General features: G+C 39.1%; 2 protein-coding genes across 2 annotated transcripts in view; one reads left to right on the forward strand and one right to left on the reverse strand.

The window, feature by feature from the left end:
• The window catches only part of AXDND1 (axonemal dynein light chain domain containing 1), a 169,121-nt gene extending 157,062 nt beyond the window's left edge, over positions 1 to 12,059 (forward strand). The window contains exon 26 of the mRNA XM_007480885.3: positions 5,555 to 12,059. Within this exon, the coding sequence (XP_007480947.2) occupies positions 5,555 to 5,562 (8 nt within the window). The 3' untranslated portion in view covers positions 5,563 to 12,059. The remainder of the gene's footprint in view (positions 1 to 5,554) is intronic.
• On the reverse strand, positions 347 to 23,508 carry NPHS2 (NPHS2 stomatin family member, podocin). Its single transcript, XM_001374160.4, has 8 exons — positions 22,027 to 23,508; positions 19,157 to 19,260; positions 16,865 to 16,937; positions 15,828 to 15,910; positions 12,047 to 12,250; positions 8,472 to 8,527; positions 2,645 to 2,723; positions 347 to 2,395 (listed from the first exon to the last, which is right to left on the reverse strand). Exons 1-8 carry the CDS (start codon positions 22,322 to 22,324, stop codon positions 2,117 to 2,119), a joined length of 1,176 nt encoding a protein of 391 aa, XP_001374197.1. The 5' UTR covers positions 22,325 to 23,508; the 3' UTR covers positions 347 to 2,116.
• Between the last annotated feature and the right edge of the window lie 1,062 nt (positions 23,509 to 24,570).

The following is a 24,570-nucleotide window of genomic DNA, read 5'->3' on the forward strand; positions in this document are numbered from 1 at the left end:
GTAAAAACTGGAGGCATTTTATTGAATTAGTCATGACTAATTTGCTAAACCCCTCAGCTTCAGGTCTGCTATAGAGTCTTTCTGTCTATCTGAATAGCATGAAAGAGAGAGAGCAGATGCTGCGATCCCCACTTTTCAGATGAAAGAGAACCTGAGAGAGGTTAAGTGATTTCCCAAGATCCCTGTAGCATGGCAGTGGTAGAGCCAAACTCCTAAAAAGAGTTTTGAATGTGGTTGATTGTTGAATTGACATAAAACATCCTGGGGAAAATCCTGGATCTCCTGCAAGGTGCCTCAGGACTGCTCCGAATATACCAGTGTCATAAAAGGCTACTTAGATCCCCAGGCCAGCCCACAAAAACTTTATTTCAACAAAAATATAGTTGAACAATAGTCCCAGAAAGGCTATCTAGAGCATGAGTTCAAGTCAAGAGACTCAAATACTCTTTAACACAAGGTAATTACATTAGTTACAAAGTGAGAAGTGTTGAGAGGACTTCAAGTTTGAGAACATCTTAACCAAAGTGGGGGGTCGTTATCAACCCCTGCATTGCCCCTACTCCCAGCATTCCTTACAGTCTGCAATTTTAAAGTTGCCAGTGTTTATTTTGTTACTTATTTTGCCTTTACTAGGAGGGTTTTTATCATGTTATTGATTTTTCTCTAAATAGCTTTAAAAGGCTTTGCTATCTTCCAAAGTGTGATTTTTATTATGCCTTGGGACCATTTCCCCCCTTGCTAAGCATCTCTGATTTTACAACAGAAATGAAAATTGAAGTTATATAATTTGCTTGAGAGGCAGTTTTTCAGAATGTATTTATCAGGGGCTAATAGTACAATATGCATCATTTTTGCGAATTCATAAGTCATATCTTTTTTCTCTTAAAGAAATAGTACTAGGGGAAGCTGGGTAGCTCAGGGGGTTGAGAGCCAGGCCTAGACAGGGGATGTCCCAGGTTCAAATCTGGCCTCAGACACTTCCCAGCTGTGTGACCCTGGGCAAGTCACTTAACCTGCATTGCCTACCCTTACCACTCTTTTGCCTTGGAACCAATACACAGTATTGATTCCAAGATGGAAGGTAAGGGTTTAAAAAAAAAAGACACTAAAAAATACTAAATATTATTCTGAAAAGGTGTAATCAGTGACCCCATATTGATACTGATTGTTCTTCTATTTAAAAAAAATAATTAGGATCAATAATAATAGCATTTATATAGTGCTTTCAAATTTACAAAGCAAACTTTTCACATATTATCCCACTTTATCCTCACAACAACCCAGTGAGGGAGGTGCTATTATTATCTTCATTTTATGGATGAGAAAACATTAAGATGGATATTAAGTGACTTTCCCAGTATCACTTGGCTAGTAAATATCTGAGGGCTAGATAAGAAAATTCATGTCTATCCTGATTCCAGGCCCACAGCTTTATCATTGTGTTGTTGTTGAGTCATTTCAGTCACATCTGACTCTTCATGACTCAAGTGGCAAAAATACTAGTGTGGTTTGCCATTGCCTTCTCCAGCTCATTTTGCAGATGAGGAAACTGACAAACAGGGTTAAGTGATGTGTCCAGGGTCACACAGCTAGTATCAGAGGCTGGATTTGAACTCATAAAATGAGTTTTCCTGATTCCAAGTCCAGAGCTTTATCTACTATACCACTTAACTATAGATATATTATTTTGCTTCTAATTTTTTTAGTGAATATTAAATAAACTGCCAAAGAAGCTAATCACATGGACTCACAGAATTTCAGAGGCAGAAGTATCTGACTAGGCATCTAGTCTGAACTATTTTTTTGAACTGGAATCTCTTAGATAACATGTCCATCACCGTTTTTATTTTATTTTCAATAAGGGAGAATCTTCTCTCTCTCTCTCTCTCTCTCTCTCTCTCTCTCTCTCTCTCTCTCTCTCTCTCTCTCTCTCTCTCTCTCTCTCTCTCTCTCTCTCTTCCTCCCTCCCTCCCTCTCCTTGGCCCTCTCCCCCTCCTTCTCTCTGCCTATGTGGTAACCAAAATGAGTACAGACCAGAAGAGCACTCAGTAACAAATGGCTTAATGTTGTATCCTCCAAGTTTGGAAGGGCCTCTTAGTTATATCCTTTTGGGGTCTCATAACATAGGAGAATCTTTTTTTGAGGGATCCCGTGTTTCTGCTTGTCTGGGAGGATTTGGTAAGGGGAGGCTTCCTTGCATTCTGTTGCCAGCAGGAGGCAAAAGATTCATGAGATCGAATGGTAAAGGTAGGATTACAGTGGATGGCTTCTCTGTGGACAAGGATTGTAGGGTGTGAAGGTAGCGAAGTTGGACAGCGGCTGGACTGCCTGAGAGTATCTCAGCTGCCATCCTAAGGGATTCTGAGGCAGCCTTCTCCCCTTCAGCAGCGATCATCTAGGATACAGAATAGGAACCAAGTTAGTGGATATTTCCTCAGTCCCATTTTTAAGATTTGCAGGAAGTTGGGCACTGTGACCATCCTGCATCTTGTGTCCCGTCTCAAGCAGTGAATTCTTAAATTGGCAGTGAAACTATCCTAGGACTCCTAGTCTATATTATGGCCTGGCTGAAAGAACTTGTGAGTGGTTGCCCAAGCAGAAACAAAGGGCATTTTTCAGTGGCATGAACACAGTGTTGACTTACCCTCACTTTGGCCTGTCTTTGAGCCTCAGCTTCTATAGCCAGTGACTGCTGGAGGCCTGCAGGTAGTCGTACGTCTTTACTGCAAAAAAATTTAAGAAGTTTAAATATTGGCAGCCTTGAATAGGAGAATAGGGTCTTCTGGATAATGGCTATTTTGTTTGGTTTTTGTTTGTTTGCTTTGGTCTTGAAGTAGAACTGCAAAAAGGAACTCTAGGAAGATTCTATGACAGAAAAATGGTGGGAAACTCTCTGGTTTCACTGCCACCACCTCTTACAAGTTCTCATTATCACTGACTTTTATATTTTTGGAAAACTGGGAGAGACTATTCTCAGTCTCCAGTTTGGGTCACTGCTGATGGTTTGACTGTATTGAAATTCATTTTTAAATGGAAGTTTCATGCTTGAGGAATTTTTCTTGAATGACAATAAACACTAAGGTTTGTAAAGCCTTTTAAGATTATGTAAAACACCTGTTTATCCCCACAGCTCTGGAAAGTAGCCATTATTATCTCCATTTTACAAAAGAGGAAACAGAGGCAGAAGTTAGATAACTTTCCCATGTTACCCAACTAGAAAGTAACTAGAAGTGACTAAAGATCTTCTTGACTGAGACCCTCTGCCTTCTAGTCTGCCACCTCACTACCTTTGTCCTCTTCTGGGTCCTCTAAGGCCTTCCCCTCTTAAGGCTACCATCCCTTTACTCTATGTATCTTCTTCATACCTACTGATGTACCTAATGTCTCCCCTCAGAAATTAAGCTCCTTGAGGGCAGCTATTGTTTTGGCTTTTTCTTTACATCCACAGCACGTCTTATAATGCCTGACAAATAGTAAACAACTCATGTTTCTTGATTCCCATGTTTCTAATCAGTGCTATTTAATCTTCTTCATCATTCTATTATTCCAGAGAACTTCCTATGTTCAGTCAATCCAAGTATTAAATACCTACTCTAAGTCAGCAATAGTGCTCTTAGGTTATAAGTATAAAGGAGCATACATTGTGACAAGGCAAAAACCAAATATTTATTTAAGGTTGTGGTATGCAAAGTCTCTTAAGGAGCTCCCAGAAAGAATGAAAACTGTCCTTTGTCTTAACTGCCTTATGCAATTGGATGGACAATTCATAGTCTGCTCAATCAAAATGCATAAACATACATGCATGTATTTGTGTGTGTCGGGCAAATACTACAAATGGACCTAGAATTGAACTCAGAATTGAACAGATGGAGGGCTGGAGCGCTAGCTGGGTTGCCTTTGGAAACTTTAAATGCTTTTAGCGATCCTGAGCTTTCGGATCCTAGATCTAGAGCTGGAAGAGACCCCATAAACTATCTAACCCAACCCCCTCATTTTTCAGATGAGGAAACAGCCTGAGGGAAGTGAAGTCACTTGTCCAGGGTCACACGTATAGTGCCAGAGGAAGGATTTGAATCCTCGCCCTGTGATTCCAGAGCCAATAATGTCTCCGCCTTCTTTTTACACAATGTTCTTCTAGTGATAGGTATGGCAGTGAGTCACTGAACACTATAGTTTCTAAAGCGGCCACGATTCAGGTCTATAAAGGCAGTGAAGGGCCAACTTGGGAGAGTTGATCACTACATTTTCAGTGTGAGCATCTACATCTCAGAAAATCGGCAGCCATTACACAGCAGGGATTGATTAATTATTTTGTCGATGGTCTGGACTTAACAAAGTGATGGAGAAAATATCAATAAGGCACATTGCCGAGTAGACAAAGTGTGCTGGTATATAATTCTCTCAGTGCTGCCCAAAGGTCAAGGAAGAGCATACTCTAGAAGCCCACACTGTCTAGACAGTATCTGTTTGAGCTATGTATTGGCTATGCGAGGCACAAGGTGTGCCAACACATTTGTGGATGGGAAGAAAAGGTTACCAAAGAGGACTGTGGGATATAATGGAAAGAATATTGACCCTGGAGTTAAAGGATCTCTAGGTCCTCTGAGCTCTCTCTTCCAGCTCTCCATCTAGGATTTGATGACTATTTCGATAGCCTCCTAACGGATGTCGTTGCTATATTCCCTACCCACATCCTCCATCCCATATTTTGCACAACAGCCAGAATAACCATCCTTGTGCCACGTCACTCCTCTGGTCAAAAATCGGCTATGACCTACCAGGTAAAATTCAAATTCCTATTCCTGGAAGCCAGGGCTCTGCAGTCTGGCCTCACCTCTGCCCTCCTGCCTTCTCTCATTTCCCTTCTCTCCACCAATGCTGCGCTCTAGGCATACCCATCTCTTCATTCTTTCCTCGAACAATGCGCCATCCTGTCCACCTCCGTGTCTTTGCTCTATGCCTCGAATGTCTTTCTCCCCTCATTTTTGCCTGTTTAATTTCATCTTTTAAAATCTAATTCAAAAGCTCCTTTTCAGTCCTCTCAGAATCGCTGTCATGGCGTAACGGCCTTCTCCCTCTGGGCTCACATAGCACTTGTAAGTGCCCCATGTGTCTTATCCAACCTACCAGTACAGGCTAAAAGAGGGCAAGGACTGGATCGCATCTAAACTAAGGGCCAGGCAAAAGGCTTAAACTGAATTGAACTGAACTAAATTAAACTTGAACTGAAATGAGAATGACCTCAGAAGTGGCTTCTTGTTCTTTTTGTTATTGTTGCTTATTTATGATGTTGGTTTTAATTGTTTTCTGCATTGTTGCTGATATAGTTATTGTTATATTATAATATTATTATGGGGTTTAATAATAATGTTTGACAATTGACAATTTCTTTCCTCACACCAGTTCTGGGAAGTGAGTAAACTATATTGAATTGAATCTTCCTGAATAAGGAATTAAAGAAAAAGTTGTGTTGTAATCTAAACTCTAACTCTGAAATCTGAACGATTTATGATGATGAGGCTTTACAGTTTGCAAAATTTTTTTTTCATAACAGACTCATGAAGCAGACAGTACAAGTGTTGGGACCCCCATTTTACAGATGAAGAAACTGAGGCTAGGAGATGTCAACCAAATTGCCTACTGTCACAGAGTTAATAAATAGCTGGCTAAGATAGGAATGAAATCCAAGTTTCAATGAATACAGAAGCATAGAAATATTTAGATGAATTTATGCAAAGCAAAGTAAGCAGACTCCACCGGGGGATTTATACACAGTTTCTAACTTGAACTGAGAGAACAAAAACTGTAAAACAAATGGAAACAAATATTGCAAGTTACAAAGAACAAGTTTGGCCCAAAGAGATAGGCATCTGTATTTCCTTCCAATGTTCCAATGGAACATTGCATATTATGCCTCCCCACCCCCACCCCCCAGCTCCTTTTTTTTTTTTTTTGGTGTTTTGATCGATTTTCCATAGTTTTTTCTCGTCTGTTTTGTCTTTCTCTTTAAAAAAAAAATCATCATAAGGGATAGTGTTCTGGGAAGAGAGACAAGGAGAAATGTAGTTGGTTTGAAAACAAAAGTTAGTAATAAAATTTGTTTTTAAAACTGAAGTCGCCTGTCTGACCCCATCACACAGTATACTTCAATATCTTTGGTGATGACACCTGTGAGGAATTACTATAACTGAAGTTACCAAATGATTCCTTTACCTGACGCACAATCCTGATGCCTCCCTGTGATGGGCAGTGGTCTAGACTTTTCCAAGATTTTGCCAGCAAAGAAATTCTACCAACTAGATCCTCCCCACCTGGAAGGGTCCAGAAATGAACTGTCATCCCAAACCAATCTAGTTAAGCTCAGAAAGGCTCTTCACCAGAAGCCTGATCACCAGGTAAGAGATATGTGTGTAGATGTATATGAGGATATTCCTACACAAATATATGCATGTGTGTATTTGGTTCCAGCAATTCAGAAACCTCTCCCTAAGAGCTGAAGTGGTTGTGATGGATGGGTCAGGGAAGGAGAAACCACATCAATGAAAACAAAGGCCAGTATCCAGCTTAAAAAAAGCTGGGGGTATCCCCATCTTGGGGATGGGATACAAAGACAAGAGCAAAAATAGTCCCTGTGACCAAGGGGCTTATACTCCTCTAGGAGGAAATGAGCCATGTTTCATTGGTGTGGATCCTTAGCAATTTGAGTCCTCTCATGGGGAGGATGGGGATCAGGAAGAACTTTAAATGGGGCATCTTCGCTTGGCTTCAAGAGTAGAGCAGTAGCTTAATAACAGGAAATGGAGGAGCAAACTTCAAGCTTACAAAGAGGCATATATACAAGGGAAGAAGTAAGAACAGTGGAATAAGTTCAGTTAAACAGTGAAAAATTCTAGTTTTTTTTTAAACTGCATGCATGTGTATGTGTCATATTAAAGTTTGTGAAACCCTTTATATTGAAACAATATTTACAATGAAAACATGAATAATTTCTCATTTGAGGTTCACAGCAATTTTATCAATTAGGCCCTATGGTACTATTATCCTTGTTTTACAGATGAAGAAACTGAGGCAAAGAGAAATTCAGTGACACTCCCATTGTCACCTAGGCAGTAAATGTCAGAGGTAGAATTTGAACTTGGACTTTGCTGAATCTAAGTACAGCACTCTATGGTACACTTCTCTTTGGCAATAGTATGTAGGATAGATTGGAGACTTGATGAACCAGTTGATGAAACTGTTTAAATAGTCCAGATGATGGGGGATGAAAGCCTAAACCAGAGTATTGGCAGTGTGAATGAGGAGGAAGAGAAAGATATGAGATGCTAGGGAGCTTGAAGAGATTGAGCAGATGAATGGAAGGAAGGGTGAAAGGAGAGGAAGGAGTCAAAGGTGATTCCAAGGTGTCCAGTAGACCATCCACAAAAGTAAAGAAGTTTGGAGCAGAGAGATATTTTAGAGGGAAGTTAATGATTTTTGTTTCACATATATAATGTTTGAGAGGCTCACAAGACATTCAGAGGGAGACATAACTGGGAATACAGAGTGGAGGTCAGGGTTGAAGATCACATTAGGAGGCTAATGCAAAGTCAAAGGAAAGAGTAGGGAGAAAGAAGAAGATAAGGTAACGGGAGAGAGTCTTAGTGGACAGTGAGGGTAAGGAGCAGATCAAGAGGTAAGATACCCAGAGAACAGTGTCATGGAAACCAAGGTAGGAGACATGAAAAAAGAGTAGGTTAAAGGGATGCCACCCCTGGGGAATGGCTAAACAAGTTGTGGCATATAATTGTGATGGAATACTATGTCATAAGAAATGATGAGCAAGTTAAATTTTTTTTAAATGGATGAAATTGTGAAGAGTGAAACCACTGTATACAGCAACAGCAATATTGTTTGAAGAATAATCATGAATGTCCACATCCAGAGCAAGAATTGACAAATAGAAGTATGCATGGCATGGTTTTGTTTGACATATATATATGTACTTATATATGTAAGGCAAATGATGCCTTCTCTAGTACCAGGTAGAGAAGGAAGGTATGAGGAGGAAGGGAAGAGACCTTTAACATAACAAAAAAATACATGAATGAACAGAAAAGGAAGAGTAGGGGGAGACACAATTAAGTATAGTAGACTGAGATACAGCCAGGAAGATCTGTGCTCAAATTCCAACTGCCATATACTTGTCATATACATTAGTGTGACCCGGAGAAACTCTTTGAGTCCAAGAATCATAGAATAGTTTACTCAAAATTGATGGAGTTTGCTTACCTAGAGATCCCTACATCAGTAAATTAATAGATCTTTCCTAGACCAGAAATAAGGAAGGAGGAAGAATATGGTGAATAGTGTCAAGTACTATAGAAAGATTATAGAGGATGAGGACTGAGAAGAGATCACTGGATTTGACAACAAGAGTGTTAACATTATTGGTATTAAATTCTGTTTTTCTTTTTGGTTTGTTTCCTACCTACATTTCCGTTCTCTCCACTTTGATTCCCCAGCGGCATGTGATTGCATCCAAAGCCACCTGTGGAGAGCAGAATTTAAGGTCAATAAATACTTCTTTATTGAAGGTACCATAGAGGATCAGAATTTCAGACATAAAAGGGACCCACTGAAGCCAGCTAATCCACTAGTGTACTAAATGCCCTTTTGGATATTCCAGGAAAACAAATATTTCCATCAAAAAGAAATTGGAGGGAGCATCTAGTTGGCTCAATGGATTGAATGCCAGGCCAAGAAGGTCCTGGGTTCAAATCTGATCTCAGATAGTCCTAGCTGTGAGACCCTTGGGCAAGTCACTTCACCCCCATTGCCTAGCCCTTAACACTCTTCTGCCTCAGAACTAAAACACAGTATTGATTCTAAGATAGGAAAATAAGGGTTTAAAAATAAAAGAAAGAAAGGAAATTGGAAATCAGTCATATAAGAAGATAGGAAAATAGAATGCTTATTTGTTGATTCAATATTATCATTTACTTGATTGTGTTTCCAGAGAAAATGAACCTTTTCCCCCTCAAAGAGGACCTAGAAAGATTTCATTTTTATCAGTCATTTCTATCTCTTTCTCATGTGGTTATTCCTATAATTTTTTATTATGGATGGGATTGTTTGTTGGATGGTCTTAGAGCTCTTGATATGGGCATAGAAATGAATTGAGCTCCTTCTGCTTGATAAATCTGACACTAGTCCTATGTACCATGAAAAACTAAGGAGATTTTCATGCATATGGACTTAGGCCTTTTTCTGATTACCTTTTTGCATCTATATTCATTGTCTTATTAGCTAAGTTTTTGAAAAGAACTCCTGCTCCTAGCTCCAAGTAAGCACCACCTTTAAAATTTTATAATGGCATAATATATCCATTCATTTTGGTTTTTTATTCATTCATTTATTTAATAAGTATGTATTCAGCACCAGTTATGTGCAGGCACTGTGGTAGATTGATTCCTCAGAGTCCCATTTCCTAATCTATCCCCTCTTCCCTACCTTTGCTCTCCCTGCTTTCTGTGTACTCAACAATTAATCATTTGTTAGCACTTTGCAAACTTAGCTTCTTTTTTATTCCATGTATTTCTCAGTTCCTACATTGTTTCACTTATCTGTTCCTTTCTTTTTCCTCACTGTATCTTTTTTCTACCTTCTAACACTTATTCATTTTCACCTTTCATTTTCATTTAAGTTTTGAGTCATTCCTAAAAGTCATGTGGCCTTGGACAATTCATGTTCTCTCTCTTAAATCCCAATTTTCTTATTAAAAAATATTAGAGTTGAACTAGGTGATATCCAAGGTCTTTTCCAGCTTTAAAAATTCTGATGTCTTTAAAGTTGTTGAATCACAGATTTAGTGCCAGAAGGGTTCTTAGGAGATCTTTTAATTCAATTATCTTGTTTTACAGATGAGGAAACTGAGGCCTACCAGAGTTAAGTGATTTAGGATCATCACAGTATCATAGATGTGGAACTGAAAGGGATTCTACCTAGTTCAATCCCTTGCTTTTAGAAATGAGGAAATGGAAGCCCAGAGAGAGTAAATAACTTGCCTATGGCAACATAGAAAATAAATTTAACAGACTAGAGATCTGATCTCAGGCACGCCTCCTCTGAGCCTACTTACTCCTTTTCAAAAACAAAGCATTTGTGGATACATAGGCAAATTTGTTCCATTTTCCATTATTTGATATCTTGCCATTTTCAGTTCTAAATGAGGAACAAAGGAATAAGCATTTTTATAGCACCTACTATTTTCCAGACACTGTTCTAAACACTTTTCAAATATTATCACATTTGAATATTCAGCTTTCTGGTTTTTTTTTGTTTGCACTGTTTGTTTTCTTTCTATTTTATGAGGTACCATTGCTCACAAACTTTTTCTATTCTTCTCTGTAAGTATTTTACAAGTGAAGTTGTAATTTCCAAAGGAAAACCCATATACACATAGAGTAGCTACAACAAATCACTGATATTGCAGTTCTTCCGGATGTCAAATGCGGTTTAAGCTAGAGTATGCAAAGAAATCAACTCCAACAATTCCTTTTGTTTGCTCAAAGAGAAACCTGTGAGACATCTTTCTTTTTAGCTATATCTTCGTTTGATCTGTTTTTGTTTATCATGAGAATATCAATATTGATGTGGTTTAGTTTTCCAGGGGCAGGTCAAGTCCCAGTCCATTGACCTGTTATTTAGCATACCCACACATGATCTAAAAGCTGTGGGATAATTAATTAATATGCTTGGCACCATTTGCTACCAGGCCACCAATGTCACTGGGGAAACAGAAGTTGCCACATAGAACTGCAGGCCATCTTGTATTTTTTTGTTGTTGTTCTTTAGTTTCTTGTCAAAATCTTTCCATACTTAGTTCAGTTGGTCTTTTTCTGTTTTTGTTTTTTGAATTTTGCTTTTACCAAGACTGTACTTAAAGCTTGATAGACTCTTCCATAGTAAGTATATCTTTTCCCTGTAGTTCTCTGGAGAATTCTGAGTTACTCATGAAAAAATGGGACTAAATTTAAAAGTGCATCAGTTGTATATTTTTTTAAGAGAACTAGTTAAACATTTACCAGCCCACCCATCACTAAATATTCCTAAAGTCTCTTCAGATCTAAATGTCTTTACCAAAAACAATAAGTTAAAAAGAACAAAAAAACTCTTCAATATTAATAATAGCTTCAAAGTAATTGTTCTTTACAAATTTTTTTTAATTTCCCTTTTGAACACATGAATATCTTTAGTTTTCAGGTGACCAGTTTATGATACGACAGTCTGAGAGCAGGAACAATGGGGTCTAGGAAGCCTTTATTCTCTTCTGTCCCTTTGCCTCCTCTTAATTACTGTTAGAGATTTGAAGGATAGACAGAAGAGGGGTGAAGTTAGATCAGAATCTGACTGTTACACACAAACCTATTCAAGATTAGTCTGTAGCTAGTTTTTATCACTGGCTGCTTCTCCCAACAGCCTCTCCATCATAGAACCAGGGCTCTCAACTAACTCTTTCCACTCACAGATGGACAAGACACCCGCAAGATTCTTGTCAGAGATCCCTGTTCTTTCAGGAATTCAAAAACAAGACCAGGCTCTCTTTGATCAGTGGTTATAAGGGAAACACACTCACAGTGTAGCCATGGCTGACCAGAGGACACCATCTGAGTAGAGCTTTTCAGGGCAGTGAGCACAGTTTAGACTATGATAGGTTGTTCCCTAGGGCACAACATGTACAAGTGGCACAACAAAGACTATTATTTTTCATATCATACCTTAAAAAATGCCCACATTTTTAGTGCCCCAAATTTCTACTCTCCATAACAATTAGGTAATATAATTAGTCTTGAAAGTGTAGCCTTCATCCGTTGCTTGTGGGGGGCTGAAATAGTGTCATCTGCCCGTGGTCACAGAGTATGTGTCAGAAGCAGCATTTGAATCTTTGTCTTCCCCATTCCAAGGCCAGCTCTCTCTTCCCTATTCCACACCACCTCTCAATGTTTTTATTAAAAGGGAAAATTCAGCAAAGAAGTCTTTTCCACCCTAACGGCTAGTCGAGAAATACCTTTGTGTCTTGGGCAATGCTTTTCCTTTCTAGGAGAATTTCAGTGAAGGAGCGATGGGCCAAGAGACGCTTCATGGTGATTTGTACCAGCAGCTGGACTGCTTTGGACACTTGGGCAAGGTTGCTTAGGAGCAGAGAAGCATTTTCCATCCTATAGTAGCAGATGGCGTCTAACTCCATTATGAGCATATCTTTTGTCACCACCTAAGCAGAAATCAATTTCAATCATTCACTTTATTTAGCAACCCCCAAGAGGGAATGGAAGAGCAAAGAGAGGGTATTTTTTTTCTTTAACTTTTAAAATTACTGTTTCAATTACATGTAGAAATAATTTTTTTAGATTTCTTTTTCTTTTATTTATTTATTTTTACTTTTAAACATTTTATTTGGTCATTTTCAAACAGTATTCATTGGAAATAATTTTCGACAATTGTTTTCCAACATTTTACAATTCAAATTCTCTTCTTCCCTCTTTTCCCTCCCCGAAGAGTAAATAGTCTGATATAAGTTATACCAGTGCTTTCCCTGAACACATCCTGTTTGTTATTTCTTATGATACAATAATATTCCTTTATAACCAAATGCCACAACTTGTTCATCCATCCCCCAATTGATAGACACCTCCTCAGTTTCCAGTTCTTTCCTACTACAAAAAAGAGCTGCTAAGAATATTGTTGTAAGTCCTTTTCTCTTATCTCTAACCTATTTGGGATACAGATCTAGTGGTGCTATTGCTGATTAAAGGGTAGGCTTCGTTTTATGGCTCTTTGGGTGTGATTCTATATTGCTCTCCAGAATAGTTGTGCCGGTTCACAGTTCTACCAACAGTGTATTAGTGTCTCAATTTTCCCACATCTCCTCTAATATTTATCAGTTCCCTTTTTCAGTCATATCATCCAGTCTTATAGGTGTGAGGTGATATCTCAGTTGTTTTAATTTGCATTTGGAAAAGAATTTTCTTCAGCAAGGTGAGAATATAGCTGAAGAACAAAATGGGGGGTTTATTGCCTTAAAAATAGTACTATGTGCAGAACATGTTACTAAAAATGTGAACAAATTGGGATTTTTTTTTTGGCTAGATAGAATCATATAATTGAGAAGGACATGCAGATAACTTATCTGAAAGTCCCACGCTCAATATCAGAATGTAAGTTCCTTTAGGTATGATAGTCGTGTGTGCGCGCGAGTTCATATCCTCATCATTTTTAATATAACAGCTGCCACCTATATTGAGAAGATTTATTCTTTTTTTTTTAAACCCTTACCTTCTATCTTAGAGTCAATACTGTGTATTGGTTCCAAGGCAGAAGAGAGGTAAGGGCTAGGCAATGGAGGTCAAGTGACTTGCCCAGGGTCACACAGCTGGGAAGTGTCTGAGGTCAGATTTGAACCTAGGACCTCCCCTTTCTAGACCTGGCTTTCAATCCACTGAACTACCCAGCTGCCCCTGAGAAGACTTATTCTTAATGCTGTATCATTATTGTTTTAAAATAATGCTTTATTATTTGATTTCTAATAGGACTCAGTAACATTTTTGAAGCTTCTTTTCTTATGTCTTTGTCCTAACAATCTGAGAAATGCCATTACATTCCCTGCCCCAGAGTAGTTTCTAAAATTGGATAATTAAGAATGAAGATTTAGGCTCCATTGTATCAAGTACAAAAACTAGTTTAGGTCAAGTATGTCTGGTGCTGGGACAGTATGACAAGATCCTTGACTCCCCCCCCATTGGGATGGACAGGGGAAAGTCAGTCCTAACCAGGTAAAATCTGTTTTTATCACCTAGACCAGCAATGATATTAGAATTCTATGATCAGGCATGTGATTTTCTCTTCATTGAGGATCAGGGAGAAACTGGAAATTCTTATCCCTCATTAGTTATCCAATGGAGGGTTGAATAATGAGCTTCCAAAATTGTATTTAATGAGTTAAGGTGCCGAATTAATTTGTCTTTGATCCCTGAGAGAGATCACTGGCCAATTTATTAGTTATTGCTAGCTTAATCAACAAATTGATTTTCCTTACCTAGAATCCAGTTTCTTGGAATTTTTAGTCATCACAATATATAAGGTAAGTGCTTAATAAATACTTTATCTCTCAAGTAGCAGAACACTGAGTGAGAGAGGTCTGTGAGAGCATGCTCTGGAATGCTGTCATTCTACATTCCAAATAAAATTGGGAGTCAGTTAATACTTCAAGTTCCCCCCATTGTCTGTTTCTAACTGCTGAGCAGTACTCTTTCCCAGCTACCAGTGGGCTGCTCCACTCTTTCTACTTATTACACATTGCTCCCCTAAGCCCTGTCATGCCATTTCCTTGCCTTAAACAACTGTTTTCAGATATTTATATATATATATATAATTTATATTTTAAATATAAATAAATATTCAATATATCAAATATATATTTACATGTATACAAACTGCCCACCTCATAGGTTTATGGTATGAAAAGCACTTTGTCAAATACAAATGATTCTATAATCATCAATATAATCATTATCATAGTCTCTCTATCCTCTCATTCCCACTAATATCTCAACATCAATATGTCCTAGACTAAATTAATTATCCTTCCTCCTAAACTATTTCTGCCTGCGACATCCTAGGTTTGTAATCTTTGAATTGTCTCCCACCCCTATCCCCACCCCAATGGTTTTATTTTATTTATATTCATATCCATTAGCATCGTGGCTGACGTATTTTTGTTTTCAGTTATTTCAATCATGTCAGGTTCTTTAGGACCGCATTTGAGGTTTTCTTGGCAAAGATCTTGGAGTGTTTTGCCATTTCCTTCTTTGGCACATTTTACAGATGAGGAAACTGAGACAAATGGGTGAAGTGACTTGCCCAGGGCTCCCCAGCTGGTGAGCATGTGAAGCCAGATGTGAACTTGGGAAGATAGTCTGCCTGACTGCAGCTCTGGTCCTCTGTCCGCTGTGCTCCCTAGCTCTCTGTTTATTGAATGGATGTTTGAGCTCTATAACTGCCCCATGAAGTTTATAAATTCCAGCATACTGAGTTTTGTTAACGTGAAACTCCCTGCATCAAGTCGGGAAGAGGAGGAAGAAACCAAAAGAGAATCGCTGAAGCTTGGACGATAAATGAGGACTTGCTTATGAATCAGACCTTTCGGTAACTTCAGGTTACTCCCTTGAAGTGTCTTTTAGAATTATAGGCAGTTGGGCACTATGGTAGATAGAATTCCGGACCCAGAGTTGGGAAGACCCGAGTTCAGACGTTAACCTCCCAGTTGCATAACCCTTGGTGAGTCACTTCATCTCTATCTGCCTTAGTTTCCTCATCTATAAAACAGTTACTGATAGTACCTATGAGGATAAAATGAGATCGTACCCATAAAATGCTCTGCAAGCCTTACAATGCTATATGAATACGCATAATGATCAGAGAGCCCTACATCGGACAGGAACCGACCTCCGACGGCTTGGCCAGCTCCCTTCTTTTTTCAGATGAGGAATCTGAAGGTTCCTCCAGGATCCTCAAGGACCCAAGAGAGATGAAGCATAGCGGGGAAAGCGCTTTGCCATCCTTAAAGTATTCTATACATTCACGTTGTTATCAGAGGCGGTCACAGAGCTCCTAAGTGGCAAAGCCAGCCTTGGCCCTCAGGGTATCTGATTCCTAATCCAACCTCCTTTCTGGCACCATGCTTTTGTTGGATGCACTCCCCAAAGAAGGCAAATAAGCACCATTTTCTAACTGCTTTCTCTCAGAACCAAAGTTTCAGGCCATAATCTAAATATCAAAAGATAATTTCTTACCTCATGGAAAGGAATCTCTAGAGTCTGGAGGCGGAGGTCCACCTTGTGGTAGGTATCCAGGCAGGGCAGAAAAAAGAAAAGGCCTAAGACAAGAATCAGTCAACATGCTAAGAGAAAGGCAGAAAGGCTTTGTAGCAGAGACCCTGGTGCAAATCTCGCCTCTAGCAGGATCCCTCATGTAAACTTCAGGTAGGCGCAGGCTACCTGGGGCGGCCTAGGTCCAGTGCCAGGGAGGTGGAGGCAGGAGTTTGGGGTCTCATTCTTAGAGGGTTTATGTGGGGGACAGTCTAACTCTTAGCTGTTCCAGCTTGGGGTGAGTTTATCATCCTATCCACATCCTCTCAAATTGTCAGCAAAATTCGAGTTAACGTGTCTGCATCATCTCAAAATCGTCGATACCGTTTTCCTTCTGGCCTTACAGCAGATATCCTGAGCTTTTTTTGAAGTTTACATTTAATAAGACTAAAAGGCTGGGACTCCCACATTCCCTTCGAGGCTCAGCTCCAGCGCCAATTCCTATTCAACATCGGCTTTCCTAATACTCCTAGTTGTTAGAATCCGCCCCCCCCCCCCATTATGTTTTATTTTATTTATGTAATTTTTTAATTTAATTATCTGTATGTATGCATGTTTTCCCTACTTGGGGGCAGGAACAGTCTCATTTATGTATCTCCAGAACCTAACAAGAGGCTTGTTCTACAGTAGGCAAGATTTAATAAAACTCTAAGATAATTGCTGAAATGAAATGACGTACATAAGGAAAACGATTAAAGCGAAATAGAAGTAGAAGGGGCTGCCTCATGGGAAGTAGCTCCTCTCCTTTACCTGGTCTTCAAGCAAAGGCCAGATAGATGCCCACTTGTCAGCCATTAGCCCTAACATGTGTAAAGAGCTTGAAGGTTTACAAAGGGCTTCATGGATATCTCATTTGATGCTGGAAGCAACTCTGGGAGGCGGGTGTTATATATGTTACAGATGACAAGAACAACACATTGAGCGAATGGAAGAAGCTATTGGACACAAAGAACATTCCTTACCAGGGCCTCTGGCTCTTCCTGGAAGAAGATGTCCCAGACGGAATATTATGACTCTCTCATATTCCCGCACTACCTGAAGTTGAAAAACGGCGAGGTTTAGCCCACTTTAGAAAAAGCAGCGAAAGCTTTTGGAAAAGGTTTTGTAATTTGCACGTGAGCCCTGATGACATAAATCCCATTTCACACCAAAGAATGAGATGATTTTCTCCATACTGATGGTTAAAACAGTCATGAAAACAATCTTCCACTGAGGAAGAAAATCTCTTCTCATTTATTTATTGTTTTAAGGCTTGCAAAATTCTTTCTGATTAGCCCCATTATATAGTGGATAAAACGGAGTCTCAGACAAGTCAAGTGACTTGTACAAGACCATACAAATGTCTGATATAAGATTGGAATCCAGGTATTTTGACATCAATATTAGAGTTCATTTCATAGCTAAGAACCTTCAGAAACCAATAGAAAACTGATTTTACCCTAATTTGATCATGCTTCAAGAATGAAATTCCAAATAAGTCTTAATTATTCAGAAACATAGTTCACAGCTTTGGTCAGGCCTTTGCAAATCATAAATAGGCTATTTACTATTTTGGCATGTAATAGGGTTACCATCACTTCTGCTGATTTATGGACGTTTCCCTTGACCTATTAAATGGACAAACGAGAGAATATCAAGGGATCATAGGCCTAAACCTAGAGGCGACCTCAAAAGCCATCTAGTTCAAGATTCTCATTTTACAGATGAGAAAACTGAAGCCCAAGGAGAATGATTTGTTCATTTATTCACCTATGTCGTAAAAACCAGAGGTGGAATTTGAACTCAGCACCTTTGACTCCAGAGATGGTATTGTTTCCATTGTACCATGTTTTTTTCCCCTTCTGAAATATAATATGTGATTTTTTATTTACAAAAAACAATTTTCTTTCTAGGCTGCCTCAAAAAAAATGTATATGAGTTTTAGTTCATTCTTGCTCAGAGCTGCAAGCAGAGTGCTAAAAACCTGGAAATACTGATTTTTTTTTCTTGTTGTTGTATTTTCATTTGAATGGAAGAAGCACAAAATATGAGAGGATAAACTGATAAAGTTCAAGTGCTATCAGTGCTTAATCTTTAGTCCAACTCCATAATTATAGCTGAGAGCAATACAAATCTACCTCTACTAATTATACGTTGGGAAAACATAGTGTAAGGCCCATAAATTGGTAGATTCAACAAGGTACACCAGAAAGAAAATGAGATTTGAAGACACAGGGTCCTTAATAGGACAGAAAGTAAGGGTTAAAATAAAAAAAGAAAAAGTCTAGGTTATAAAAGACTTGATGCTCCTTCTTAGGTGAAGGGGTTTCCATACCAGGACTACAAACAATAGATCTGGACAAAAAAGATATTATTTGATCATTTCCTTTGATGAGTAAAGATATATTTGCATAAGTTATGATACCTCTGGCTAAGGTATGCATGAAGCTACATATAAAATGGAGTGATTCTTTTAGTTAACTAAGAAGGAAATTCTCCTGTTTCTCAACATGAAGATCTCAATCCCATGTTACATGATGGAAGGCAAAGACACAAAGTGAAGTTTGAAAAAGGCAAGTAAAGCAGAAGTTCCCACTATAGAAGTTGTGATTTCTATGTATAGTATTTCCATCTTGGACTGGGTCAGTTACCACTTATGTCAGAAGTTCTAAGTGCCTCCTCCTCGGTTTAGTAACAGCATTTTCTGAGACTGCTGCTATTGTTGTGTTGTTTCAGTTATATTTGGCTCTTCATGAGTCCATGGCAAAGATACTAGAGTGACTTGCCATTTCCTTCTCCATCTCATCTTATAGATGAGGAACTGAACCAAACAGGGTTAAGTGACTTGCCCAAGGCCACGCAGCTAGTAAATGTCTAAGACTGGATTTGAACTCATGAAGATGAGTCTTCCTGATTCCTGTGCTCAGGCTCAATGCTTTATCCACTGTGTCACCTAGCTGCTGAGACTTCTAGTCAGAGCCTAAAGTTGTACTGATTTATAAAGCAATGCAAATTACCTTTTATTTCTTTTGCATGTAATTATTTTTGAATAGATTTATGTGTGTACTGGTTGTTTCCCCCTAAAGTATATGCTCCTTGAGGGCAAGGACTATTTCACTTTATCTTTAAACCCCAGTTCCCAGTAGAGTCCCTGGCACACAGAAGACATTTAATAAATACTTATTCATTAACTGAGGCCAGTGGCCAATTCTCAAAGTCAGGGACTAGAGAGAGACATCAAGAAATAACTTTGTCAGGTGCCTATGTAGTCTCACCTTTATGCAGAACCAAATAGAGACAGGGAAAGTTGCAACGATGAGCAGTAGGGACAAGATGATGAGAAGCCACTCACACATTCCTAGATGAGATGATTTTATACCTTTTGAGAAAGAAAAGACATTACACATAAAGGTTTGTAATACTAGCTGGCTAACATTTAGTGGTCTGACTTCACAGTGGAAACCTCACCAGGAAGGGGCAGAAAGATCTTGACAGGAGTATAAGGGAAGGAGCTGTTTCACTGAAAAGTCACCTGACCACTTTTTGATGTGATTTGAGGGCTATCTCAATTCCCGCCAGTCCCCGAAATTCCCATCATTAATTCAGCTCAATAAAGAATTAGTTGGTACCCACTGTGTACAAAGTACTTCGCAAAGCACTGGAGAGACAGCTTAATCCTACATGGATTAATAGATCCTGTTAGGATCTATTCTGATGGGAGAGGGATAGAGGGACATAGATCTGAATAAGTACAAGAGTACACAATCTCTAACGTACATTCCACTAGTGGAAAGAAGTGTTGTGGGACAGCGAGGTGGCTCAGAAGATAGAGAGCCAGGCCTGAAGATGGGAGATCCTGGATTCAAATCTGGCCTCAGATATGATCCTGGGCAAGTCAACTAACCCCAGTTACTAGCCCTTACCACTCACTCTTCTGCCTTAGAACCAATATTTAGGTAGAAGAGTTTAGGGGGAAAAAAGCGTGGCATAAATAAAAGCTCAGGCTCAGAACTTTGGGGTTTCCCAAGGAGTTACCAAGCCTATAAAATAAGGTTATTTGACTAGATGATCTCTAAGATAACCTCCCACTGAAATGCATCATGGTATAATAGAAAGAGTACTGGTAGTAGAGTTAAGAGACGTGGGTTCAAATTCTAGCCTTTCCTCTATCAAGTCCCATAACCTCTAGGCCAGTTGCTTGATTTAACTGAACTTCAGTTTCCTCATCTATAAAATGTGGACAATACATATATATATATATACATGGGGGTGTTGTATAGAAAGCGCTCTATAAATGGCAAAGTGCTAATAAATTCAAATTATATAAATATTATGTAAAATTGTTTTAAAATTATATTATAATCATGTATAATTACACAATGTATTATATATTATCAAATTATATAATTGTAAATTATATAAAATACATATATAAACATATAATACATAAATAATGCAATTTAAATATAAAATCAACTTTAGAGAGGCAGAATTTAGCTTCCCAGATCATCATTGTGGTCTTAAAATGTATATGAACATTATATTTTCAGAGAGGCTGTATGCATTGTCTGAGGATCTAGATTCAAATCCTGCCTCCATCACAACCTGTGTGGCTCGAGGTCAGCCCCTTGACTTCCTCTTTCATGAAATAAAAGGGTTGACTTAGATGACCTCTTAGGTCTCTTTCTGCTCTAGATCTATGGTCTTATCAATACAAAAGGGAAAGACCTAAATACAAAGGAGAAGTCCATGTAAACATGCAATGAGAAATGTGAGAAGGCACAGTGTCTTCATAGTTGCGGTAGGGAAGGTAAGAGAAGCACAGAGCAGGTGGCACCAGAGTTTCGGCTTTGATGGAAACCCTTAAACAGATGGATGTAACTTTTAGTGGTGAAAGTCAGAGTGGCAGCGAAGGGTTAATTCTTCAAGGGACAGCCTGAGTAAAAGGCAAAGAAGCTAGAAGAAGGCAGGACCAAAGAAGGAAGATGGAGAATTTTTCAGTTAGAGTGGAATGTGGAAGACATTAAGGAGACTGCCCAGTTGTTTCAGTTGTGTCCAACTCTTCATGACCCCATTTGAGGTTCTCTTGGCAAAGAGACTGGAGTGGTTTGCCATTTCCTTCTCCAGTTCATTTGACAGTAAGGAGCTGAGGCAAACAGAATTAACTGACTTGCCCAATGAGATTAAAGGGAAAAGTTGGTTTGAAGCCAGACAAATGTTTGGATCTAAAGCTGAAGACAAACTTCATTCTGAGACATATATAATGTGAGAGGTTTCATTAGTTTGGCTTCCTCTCTCCCCATATTTACTATAGGGAAATTTGAGGTTCTCCTAAATCTTCAGGCCAATAAAACTTAGAGCTTCACTAAGTCTTTGGGGACATCTCACGCCTACCCCAAAGTGATCATTTCACTGACAACCAATGTAAGTAACAATAATTTAATAGGATAAGGAACTAACGTTGAAGAAGCCATGATTTTTTTTTTGGAAAAGTATTTGAACATGGTAGTTTTCCATACTCTGAATCTTAGCCAGTTCCTAGCATACTAAAGTCTAAAAGCATCAGTTCTCAAACAGGTCTCAGGATGTATCTCTTTTGGTCCTCACAATAATCCTTTCAGGGACCAGCTAATATTATATCCATTTACTGATGAGGCAAGTGAGGCTGACTTACCAGGGTGTCAAAGGATCTTGACTTCTAGAATAGCATTTTCTGCAACACCATGATGCCTCAAAAAGTACTATTTTTGGCAATTCGTTGATTCTCCTCTTTCACTTTTTTTTTTCTTGGTGACTAACTTCTCTGCCTCTGAGAGTTGAACACACATTGATCCTATACTGTGTTCAAGTCCTCTCTCATTTAGACTACTCTTCAACCTTTCCCTATGCCTGTTCCCTATGTTCCCCTTCTCGAAATCCCCAACTGTCTCTTAAATTTATACTTATATATTTTTGCTCTCTTTTCAGTTAGATTGTAAAAGGCTCAAGGGAAAAGCTGGTAACCTCAAAGACTGATCTGTAGGCAATGGCTGCTTTATTAATGCTAATGACCACCTGCTATCCCTTTATCTAGATAGGATGTGGGGAAATGGAGAAATGCAGCTCTCCCTTCTCTTCCTCAATTCCCACCATTTTTAGACAGTACCTTCTTCCTGTTGTTCACTTTCGAACAGGGCCATCACCTCAGTTTCATCTTCCAAGGAGCCCATGACATCATCTACATCCACCACGGTGGAAGTCTGGATTCTGTTATCTGTCTCTATGAGAGTCACATTGTCCGTGTCCTCCTTTCCTTTCCTCTTCTTAGAATTCTGCTTCTCCTGTTCAGTATCTCGACCGTTACGTTGATCCTTTTTATCTGACTTTCCTCTTTTGTTCTTACGTGGAGGGCTTCTGTTTTGCTTAGGGGACTCTCTGGAGGAGCTTCGAGACCTCTTCTCCATCCTTAGTATCTGCTTTTGCGATCAGAACTGTGCAGTGGAGTAGTAGGTCCAAGAAGCCTCCTGGGTGAACAAATATATCCTCCCTTGCATAGCCATGTCATGGACTGCATGATGAATGTTAAAGAGTTAGCTTCAACAAATATGGGCATAGTTATTAGATCTGCTGGATAGTGACATGGGACAGCTGGTGTTTGATACATTTTTCTGCTACTCTCAGGTCCCAGAGCCTATAATCTGAAATACTATAATTTTTTGAGGCCAACATTATATCTCAGATTGTTCAAAACTTAAAAGAGAGGCAGCATGAGAGAGAAAAAAGAGTTCTGGTCTCAGAATCAGGAAAAAATCAGAGTTTGAAATCTGCCTCCCAAATTTTTAACCCTGAGCAATATATGAGCCTTGTGTCCCTCATCTATAAAATAACTATTTCACAAAGCTCTCATGAGGATCAACTAAAGTAGACATGCTTTATAAATCTTAAAAACCTGTGTAGTGGGGCAAGGGGCTGGCTCAATGGATGGGAGATCCTGAGTTCAAATCTAGCCTCAGACACCTCCTATCTGTGTGACCTTAGGCAAGTCACTTGACCCCAATTGCCTAATCCTTATCACTCTTCTGCCTTGGAACTGATACTTTGGATTAATTCTAAGATGGAAGGTGATGGTTTAAAAAACAAACCTATATGGAACCCTTTCTAGGGTCACTCCCTCAATTGATTAATTATGCTAATGAGTTGGGCTCCATTGAAAGTATTGCTAGCTATTATTCCCCATCATGGATATTTGGATAATCTTGAGGGGTTATGGCTTCTAGCATTATAGCTCTTGACCCTCCACAAGAGTAGGAGTTCATTACCAACTCGAATTAGTAAAAGTTAATTGGCTTTCATAAAAGGAATGTAATGAGGTTGTTACAAAAAATTCCCCCAAAGCAGAGGTGCATTATCCCCATAAAGACACAAGGGACCTAGTACGATAGTAGTGAGCCACACTGGGAAAGAACACAAGGAATAAATTAACTCCTGATACTGAAAGTCCTTTTCATCTTTTGTAGAGTTCTCATGATGTTCTGGGAAGGAATAGCTCTTCTTGGGTAGGTCATCTGTTCCTAGACTAGATGGGAAATGTAAATTGCTTGGCTGCTGTGGGTTTTAAAATTAATATACAATAACTAAATATTATATTTTAAAATTTTTATTAATAATAACTTGAAATAAAAAGCTAGAGTAAAACCTGCCTAACTCGTCTCAGGTGGCAAAAGAGAGGGGAGGGACGAGTTAAAGCAAGCTTATAAAACAATAATGTGACCATGCAAAAGTGGAGGTGCAGGAGAGATTAAAGGGAATTTTGGGACATACTAAGGGACTTCTGGGGGATGAAGTCCAAAGGTTCAAAATCTCCATTTTATACACTGTTTATGTTAGTTCTTTACCAGACTTAACTGTTGTTAGCTAGGTCACTCCACTTCTGCCTTGCAATCTCTCTGGACTGTGACATACCCACAAGGTATACCTGAGCACATCCAGATTGCTGCATGGTCACTTCTCAACTCCTACAGTTACTGCTACTGGCTCTAGTGGAGTTTGGTTGCCATTGGGACTTCGGATGAGTCTAGAGGGGCCTTTGGATCTCCTAAATCCACAAAGTAGCCTGGGCTTTCCCATCTTGGACAATTTATTCACCTAAATTCAGAAAGAATAAACATAAAATAAATAGAAGCATCATGTGCTCATAGGCACATGGCAGCCACATGGGGGAATGTAGCTAGCTGTTCCAATGCCAAACAATTCGAATTCATCTTGCCTTATTCATTGCAAGGGAGGAGGGAAAAAACAACAGAAAACAAACCTTGGAAGATGGGTGAGGCAGACCCTTTGCAGGCATCCTCAGTTTGGTCTCAGCATTTCCTGAGTCATCAGTTCTTCTTGATCCAAGCCAACTAAAAGATCTTTCAACATTACCAACCCCTCAGCTAATCATGTTCAGAAGTAAAGTCATCGTTGTTCCTATGTAGTTGGATAAGAAGCAGCAGAGAATATCTGTGTACTCTGAAGCCAATCCCACCATGACATCTGAGAGTAGCCTTGTGATTTTCATAGCTGCTACAATTGTAGATACCCAGCTTTGAAGTTAGTCTCTTTTTTCAGTATCCCCCAGGACATGTGGAGGTTCCATTCCTATGAGGTATTACCACCAATTTCCCCTCTTGGCCTTTCACCCCCATAGCTTGTTGTAGACCAGGATACC

This window comes from Monodelphis domestica, chromosome 2, assembly GCF_027887165.1.
Source record: "Monodelphis domestica isolate mMonDom1 chromosome 2, mMonDom1.pri, whole genome shotgun sequence".
Taxonomy (NCBI): Eukaryota; Metazoa; Chordata; class Mammalia; order Didelphimorphia; family Didelphidae; genus Monodelphis; species Monodelphis domestica.